The 9,094-nt window shown below is 47.5% G+C and overlaps 1 protein-coding gene across 1 annotated transcript in view; it reads right to left on the reverse strand.

Moving 5' to 3' along the window:
- The window catches only part of ccdc6a (coiled-coil domain containing 6a), a 12,618-nt gene extending 7,013 nt beyond the window's left edge, over positions 1 to 5,605 (reverse strand). The window contains 4 exon segments of the mRNA XM_076978075.1: positions 827 to 930; positions 1,410 to 1,538; positions 3,508 to 3,657; positions 4,663 to 5,605. Coding sequence (XP_076834190.1) covers positions 827 to 930; positions 1,410 to 1,538; positions 3,508 to 3,657; positions 4,663 to 4,920 — 641 coding nt within the window. The 5' untranslated portion in view covers positions 4,921 to 5,605.
- Between the last annotated feature and the right edge of the window lie 3,489 nt (positions 5,606 to 9,094).

Consider the following 9,094-nt stretch of genomic DNA (forward strand, 5'->3'; position numbering starts at 1 on the left):
ATTCAAGTACTGTGGGCTTGTCAGAAAGTGTAAGGCAGTTCTTTAATGACTAGACACTTCTCTGATTAAAACTATTTCAAATAGTCTGACTTGACCCTTGTGTCTCTCCCTCTTCCCTTAAATGTGTCTGGAGTTGTGTGGCGTTCATCATACGGATCTGCAGGACACTGTTCACAACGAAGCGTCATCAGTGTGGGACGAGCCCACAGGACGTCCACCTCTATGTCTTTCTGTGACTCCTCCATCTCTCTGTCTCTGTGGCAACCTGCTGATGAAACTCTGCTACATTGAACTCAGTGGCCACTTCCGTCTGAGAACATCCTGTTTGACCCCTCACAACGGCTGGTACTGGTGATCACTTATTAGGGGTCGTCTTGGTCTCAAAACTTGGGCATGGTGAGGAGGACTGTTTAAATATCAACTGAACCATGTATTGGTTGATTCATGGATCAAACACCTGTTGTGAATTTTGCTATTTAGCTCCTCGTTAAGAGAACAGCAAGTTGTGCAAATAGTACAGAAACACAGAACAGTTGGACATGAGGAGGTCACATTAAGTTCACCCATAAAGGTCAGAGTGCATTTTAGGTTCATCCTGAAATTTCACCCGAAAGCCAAATATCCATAACTATTTGTAAGTAGTGCATTTCACCACTACAGGACTGTTCAGCTGTCAAACGTAGCGCAGAAAAAAGCTGAACCCCGTCTTGAACCCGGGTCCTCTCCGGTCTTGAACCCGGGTCCTCTCCGGTCTTGAACCCGGGTCCTCTGTGTGCCAGGTGTGTGTTCCACGCAGCACCTATGGAGCCACAGGAGACTCGTCTACCTCTTTTCAGCCTCCAGTTTGTCCATTCGCTTCCAGAGACGATTCACCAACGCCTCCTGCTCCTGTTCCAGAGTGTTCTCCAAGTCTATCTTCTCACGGCGCAGCTGCAAACACACACACACACACACACACACACACACACACACACACACACACACACACACACACACACACACACGTATCTTCTAGCACGGCTCTGAACGTGATACAGAATATCTGTTCTAATGTTTTTGAAGATGTGGTCCAAGTTTCTAGAGAAAACACTGAATGTATTTGTTTATAAACAAGAGAAAAGGCTCTAAACAGATTTTCAAAGTAAGCTGGTACAAGTTATGACAACAGCTGACGGTTTGAGTGATATGGTCTTAACTTTAGCGGCTCAACACTGTGTGTGGTGTGAGGGTGGACCTGTAGAGCTGTTTGAAGATGGTGGTGGTGGTTCTGTGTGTGCGCGTGTGTGTACCTGTTCCAGAGTGTGTGTACCTGCTCCAGAGTGAGCTGTTTGGAGATGATGGGGTGTGTGTGTGTACCTGTTCCAGAGTGAGCTGTTTGGAGATGGTGGGGTGTGTGTGTGTGTGTGTACCTGTTCCAGAGTGAGCTGTTTGGAGATGGTGTCGTTCTCCAACTTCTTGATCTTCTTCATGAGCTTGTTGACCTGAAACTCCTGCTCCTGTTCCAGATGTTGTTCCAGCTCGGCCTTCTCATGCTGGAGCTGGAGATGGACGGACAGACAGACGGACAGACGTGTTCACATCTCATCAACGCTTTGGCAACACAAATGTGAATATTCGCCATGCCAAGAAGCACCATTAAAGTGAACTGAGAGTCAGACAGTGAAAAAGAGAAGGACATTATACATGTACAGAAGATAAACTAATTGGATTCATATTATATTTAAGATTTTTGTTGTCATACTAAGACACTGTATTCCTTCAGTTTGGAGAAGAATAAATCTCAAATACATAGAAATATTATATGAAAATGTTTATAAGAAACAAACAACTAATAAGGTCATATAAATCTCCAGATAGTGTGGTGTTATGGGTAAGGTGTGGTGTTATGGGTAAGGTGTGGTGTTATTAAGGTGCTGATTGAAATGTAGTGGCTGGCATGGAGCTGGAAGACTTAAATGTGCCTGTGCAAAAATGTGCAGTAAGGAATCATATGCAAATGCAGCGCAGAATTCTGCAGCCCAAAGTGTCTCACACACACACACACACACACACACACACACACACACATAAGGGGAGTGAGGACAGGCGTGACCTGTGAGACAGCGCGGACCTACTAACCCAACCACAGCAGCAGGCTGACGGGTGTCTGGCGGAGGTGACGTGGCCGTGCTAAGGCGCTACAGTCGTATCACTACGCCTTCCCCACACACACATGGTGGTGAGTCAACGGTCCCACTCACACACGGCCTTCTCCTCGGGGAGGACGTGACTCAGACGGAGTTGTGGTGCAGGACACACAGACAGGCGAGCGCAGGGCGGTTAAACCACGGAGAACAACAGAGACGTCATGCCAGCCGGACCAGCCACACCTCACCACACCAACAACTCCCCAGATGAACACCGGCAACATATTTTGCATATCATGCAGTGAGAACTTCGTGGGTGTTGAAATCAGCTGTGTGTGTGTTGCAGGTTCTGGTTTTACATAAACACTATTGGCAGACACTGTTGTGTGCCCCCAACACGGGTCATTATGGTGTGGGCACTGAAGAACAAACCTGAAGAATTATGGGAAACAAACACACAGAGCCAGTGCGTCTCCAAGCAGGTGACTGTGTACATACAGTTTGCTTCAGAATGAAAGAGTCCCGATTAGATATAGGTCAAAGGTTAAAGGTTCAGCACTTTGCCAACTTCACCTGACACTGGACAGAAAGGTAGCAGGTTTAAACGCAGATGCTGTAATGGAAAAAGAAAATCAATGTTTCACTGAGGGACCACTGCAAGGCCATGCCATCTCTCTCTCTCTGCCATGCCATCTCTCTCTCTCTCTCTCTCTGGTGAGTCATGTCCTCTAGAGAGCAACTCAGTTATACACACTTAGTCCAAACCAAGCAGACTCTCCGGTTACACCCCCCCCTTTAAAAGGTGTTCTCTGCTTGGCCTGAGAGGACACCGACTCTCCCTCCCAGTCACACCTGCCCTGCTCCACTAAACCTGTGTGTACATAAAGGGAGTCCAGAGCTCAGCCCAGTAGACTCTCGCACCACTGTGCTGTGGAGGCGGGGCCGGGGGCGGAGCTAAAACCCACGCTTCACTGGTCCAATCGCCAGACATGACAGGCAGACACACATCCTGGATCTGCACGTCAGACCTTATATAACCAGAACCAGAGCCATCCACGACACCAGGAAGATGTTTGAACAGAGTCCCAGACACTGCAGGACATCTAGACCTCTACTCTCCGTAACACACACACACACACACACACACACACACAGCGCTACACACCCAATTGTGTGGCCGTCTCTGCCGTCTCCTGTAGGACGAGGACACACGTGTGACCTGCGTGTGGTGTGGAGGTTTCTGATCTGATGGTTGTGGTGTTTTTGTGGGGGAAAGCGTCCTAGTTGTATGAGAATGTTTTGGACAGCACACACTACTGAAGGAGTTCTCCTGCAGCGAGGCCTCCTCTGAAAGGTGTGTTTTGTGGGTGTGGCGTTTTACCTGCATGAGTTTGCGGGACAGATCGTTGGTGAGGAATTCTTCCTCCTTCTCATAGTTCACAGCAAGCGTCTCTTTCTCCTTCTGCAGAGCCTGAATCTTCTTAAACAAGGTGTTGGAGATAAACTCTTCCTCCTGTTCAGCCCTCGCTTGCTGCAATAACACACACACACACGGTCTAAACCACCTCATTCATGCTAGTGGGTATGCAAAAAAACCATACATCAAAGAAAACGATTAAAAGTAGCGATTAAATAAAACCATTATGGAAACCTCTGATGTTTGACGGACATATACAACACAGCAGCACCGCGCTGGATTACACGAGTCCAGTTCAGACCGTGACATGTAAATGAAGACCTCCATAAACCCGGTACACAATGGCACGAGCGTGTGCGCCTAACAAAGCCGGGGCTTAAACTCGAGCTCACGACGCAACGGATCAGATTAAAGTCCCAACTCTTCCCAACAGAACCTCACGGAGTTGTCCCCGTCTCCCTGTCCGCCGACCCGGAGAGAAACGTTAGCGGGACACGAACCCGGCGCTGCGTCCTCGCTTTTGTCCTACAGGACGGGTGATGGATGATACGGACACACGTCGCCCTCTCACTGGGCCCACCGGCCACGGCACCGGGGGTGGGGGGGGGGGGTTCGGCGTTCAGAACGAACTGGTGGAGCCGTTAACGGACAGCACCACCCGAGTCCGGTCCAGGGGTGGAGGGCGTTCGGACGGGTGGCGTCGTCTCCAGGCTCCGGGGGGCCGGATGAGTCACTCCAGCTCGGCCCGACCGCTCCGAGACTCTGGGCCGCTTCGCATTATTCCCACCGGCGGCCCAACACGCTCGGGATTTTACCGGAATCACGCAAGATGAGAGATTAGTGCGGCCGTGCGTGTGTTGGGTGTGTGTGGTGGTGTTTGGGTGTGTGTGTGGCGGTATCTGACCACCAGCGTTAGCATTAGCCCACTAGCTCGCAGTAACGCTGCCGGGAGCGGAGCCGCTCCGGCCGGACACGCTCCCGACCCCGCCGCGCCGCCTCGACCCGGTCCATATTTATTCCCGCGGGCCCAGATCTAATTATAGGCGCGCGGCCCCGCGGGTCGAGGGGCCGAGAGGGCGCGCGCACCGCACCGCACCGCGGGGGCGCGCAGGCACTCACGATGGTGACGCTGGCCTTGCGCAGGTCCCGGTTCTCCTCCTGGAGCGACTTGCACTTGAGCTTGAAGGTCTCCAGCTCGATCTTCAGCACCTTGTTCTCCTGCTGCAGCGAGGCCAGCCGGTTGCTCAGCTCCTCCAGGCGGAACTGCGAGATCACCACGCCCTGTTTACCCGCCGCGCTCGCCGCCGCGGAGGGTAGCGGGCCCGCCGGGCCGCTGCCCGCGCCGTCCGTGTCGCTCTCGCTAGCGCTGTCCGCCATGGCCGTGCGGTACCGAGCGGGGCCGTGCGCGAGTGGCGGCGGCGACGGGAAGCGCACCGAGTGGGACCGCGAGGAGAGAAAGAAACGGCCGCTCGGGGGGGAAGTGCAGCCGCGTGTGTCGAGCAGCGCCCTCCAGCGGCGCAGCGGCTCCTCACGCACAAACCAACACAGCGGTGAAGCAACTCTGGACTCTAAAAACTCTCCAAAAATATTAGAACACACAGGCGACCCAACTGAGATTCAAGACTGGAGCTCTGATGTAAACTCTGTCAGTGAAGCCGGAAATAAATGCTAAATAGTTATATACGTACACCCATAAATATGCCTAAAACACCCATTTTCTACGTTAAACTATCATTTTACTATACCTGACTATGCTTGGCACCACACCTAATTGTTCTGCGTTCCTTAGGCTTAAATCGGTGTAACCCACCGTTTGTGACTTAACACCTAAATACTTTGATTAAACACAAAACACAGTCCTGCATAAAATAAAAAAAACGCCTAAAATTGCGCAATCCATGCAGCTTATATGTATGTATTCTATCACTGAACTGCTGTCGGTCTTTCTCTTCGGTAACGAGAGTAATATGAAAGAATTACACGCCAGTATTTATGCCAATTATTTACTAGTAATTACATGCTAAACTACACTGATGACGAAATGCATTGCATTCTACTACTTGCACTACAATTCCCAGAAAACCCTTTCTCTCCAAAATGATGTCCGATCACATGTAAACTACAAGGTGTGAATATGTTATATATTTGCTGGAGCACATATCAAGGTCTGGGCTGTCTGGGTAAATACCATGTGCTTTTACAAGATAAACGCCTCACCGCAAAATCAGTGATGCTACCATATCACCACTAGATGGCACTGTAGTATACGTGTGCTTTAATGCATACGGCTCTCGCAGTCAGAGGTTGTATCCTCTCACTCTGACCTCAATGTAAAACAAAGAGCAAAATATGATTAGCTAGTTTCAACAGATTGTTAAACACCTTAAGGCCAGGAAAGAGATTTGTTGGAAGAGCACCCTGAAGTGCCACGTGTAGCTCTTCTTCTCATGGAAAATACATTTTACTGAGTGTGTATTATTGTTGCTATTTTTACTGTCATTCCAAACCCTGATTCTGCAGTGAAAATGGGTCAAAGAATATGAGATTAATTAGCATTTCTTGTTGAAAAGCCTAATCCCCATTTTTTTTTCGCTCTCTACTGTGAAAACAGATGAAGAATATGTGTAGACAGACAGCAGTGGCCGCAGTGAGACGCCCGAGTGTGTCTGTCCATGGTGCGCAGTGTCCCATGGTGTTACTGTGATGGCGTGCGTGCTATCAGCTCTGATATGGCTCGCATTCATATCCTGTTCTTTCAGACAGGTGAAGAAAACAGAGGGCATTGCAAACCTGGAAGACCGGCGAGAAACCACGAGACGTCCACCAGAAACACTGCATGCTCTCACGAATCCTCTCTGTCTGTCTCACTGTCTGTCTCTCTGTCTGTCTCTCTGTCCTCTTGTGTGTTCATCTAAAGGTCTATTTGATAGATATTTGTGATGATAGTGAATGTGTGAGCTGACTTATTTATAGAGACAACACAAAATACCTGGACTGGAGGGAAACCTGTTAGAACTATACAAATTTAACCTTGTTTCTCCACTAGTTATAATGCAAATCTGAAATTGTACATTCATGTATCATATTAAATGTACCATAGACGTGTTTGCAAATAACGGTTGATTTTGAGTGTCTAGCTCAGTGTTTCTCAACAGTTTTTCAGTCTTGGCACTCTTTGTAAAAGAGTTATTTTCAGTCAGGCAGTCTAAAATATATTTAAAAACATAGAGTCTGCATCCTGTGGAAGGCCTAAAGGCGCACACACACACACACACACACACACACACACACACACACACACACACACACACACACACACACACACACACACACACACACACACACACACAACCCCAAATAAGTGTTCTTTGGGGGGCTGGTAAATGTTGCTATCAGTGGGCAACCCGAGTCTGGGACACTGCACACAACTGCACTATTGTGGCAGCGTTGGGTGAGAGGCAGACATGGAGGTCCTGGCCCTCAGACCTCAGTCTGCACTCCACACTCTTCACTCCTCACTCTTCACTCCTCACTCTTCACTCCACACTCTTCACTCCACACTCTTCACTCCTCACTCTTCACTCCACACTCTTCACTCCACATTCTTCACTCTTCACTCCACACTCTTCACTCCACACTCTTCACTCCACATTCTTCACTCCTCACTCTTCACTCCACACTCTTCACTCCACATTCTTCACTCTTCACTCCACATTCTTCACTCTTCACTCCACACTCCACATTCTTCACTCTTCACTCCACATTCTTCACTCTTCACTCCACACTCCTCACTCTTCACTCCACATTCTTCACTCCTCACTCTTCACTCCACACTCTTCACTCCACATTCTTCACTCTTCACTCCACATTCTTCACTCTTCACTCCACACTCCTCACTCTTCACTCCACACTCTTCACTCCTCACTCCACACTCTTCACTCGCTCTCTGTAAAATAAATGCAATATGTCTATTGAAACTATTGGGTACTCAGTCTCCAAAGACCTCTAAAGTGTGTCCATTAGTCTTACCACCTTGACCTCTAACCTCTAGGCAGATACATCAACACCATCATGACTTCTTCTCGTCTCTTGTGCTGATTTTTCAAATTAATACAACACTCTTCACCCTTGTTGCCTAGTGATGGATGATTTGTTGTCAAGGGTCTTTTAAATGTGGTTGTGTGCCGCATTCATGTCACACACAGGGAGAGGCCATGATAGATCTCATGTCTGGATTTGGCAGTGACGAACCCATAAAGACGAACCCTCATGTAGCCGTGGTCTTTTACGCTGGTCTGTACCCTGGCTGCTATACAACCACTGCATGATGAAGATGGTAGTTCAGATTGTGGGTAATCTGATCCTGGGACCCTTCTTTTCAAATCTGTTCCATGCTAGTTTGTGTGTCACGTAAGGCATGGATCAGATTTGAATAGAAAGGTCCCAGAATCAGATTAAAACAACAAACAATGTGCCTGTGCGATCATATGCTGACACCAGCACTGACACTTTGACATGGGGTAAAGACCAAGTGAGGCACATTTTGGTGATAAAGTAACATAGTAACTTAAAACATATAGTATATTTTAATTCATTGAACTATGCCAGCAACATCAAAACTTATATATTTTTTCTATATGTCTTACAAAGGCAGACGACACCCAGGATGGGTGAGAAAGATCCCGGTTGAGTAAGTCTGGTCGGTCACTGGTCAGCCGCACTAATCATCCGTTACAGATGCATGGTCACACAATTTTACTCTACACGCTTATTCAACATCATGAGCTTCTGTGGGCAGTTTCGGTCTGCTGGTATCAGCTCACTTTCGGAATTAGAGTTAGAATTAATTAAAGGCTATGGGCTTTAATTTCACGGCGGCGCTCAGGCGTTTGACTAATTCCGTATGGCGCAGGCGCGTTTATCGCAGTGTGTCCGTGGCGGACAGAAGGACGAGGACGCCACGGGGCTGCGGCGTTTCAGTCCGTCGGTGCGACGCTATTTTTGAAACCATTTTGGCGTAAAATAGCACTTGCCCGAGGCCTCCTCGGACCTGTTCTCGGAACAAACGCAAGTGACACACATATTTTCCTTCAAGAAAACTCATAAAGACTTCTCACAACGACATTTTGAATACAACACACAACTTAAAATATTTTTCCCAATTGCTAAGTAAATTTAACAGATTAAAAAAGGAAAAAATCCTTTTATGACTATTAAATGGGAAGTTGACGTGCCACTACGCACGTAAAATATAAATAATAAAAAAAAACTGGACCAAAACATCTAAACGAGAAAAAAACTTTATCACGCATGCTTTGTGTTACATAATCTCTCTGATTTAACGTACATAATCATGTATGTCATGTTTTCATTTTTATTATTAGCGTGTAGAATCTGTATTATTTAAATGATCTTGTATAATCTGTATTATTTTATTAATTTCTTTTATAATCTGTATTTATTGAACACATTTTCGTATTCATGCTTTTTAATTTGCACTTATAAATTGGACTTAAATTGCTTTGGGATACACTGGCAAGAATTTCACTGC

Source organism: Brachyhypopomus gauderio, chromosome 17 (assembly GCF_052324685.1).
Source record: "Brachyhypopomus gauderio isolate BG-103 chromosome 17, BGAUD_0.2, whole genome shotgun sequence".
Taxonomy (NCBI): Eukaryota; Metazoa; Chordata; class Actinopteri; order Gymnotiformes; family Hypopomidae; genus Brachyhypopomus; species Brachyhypopomus gauderio.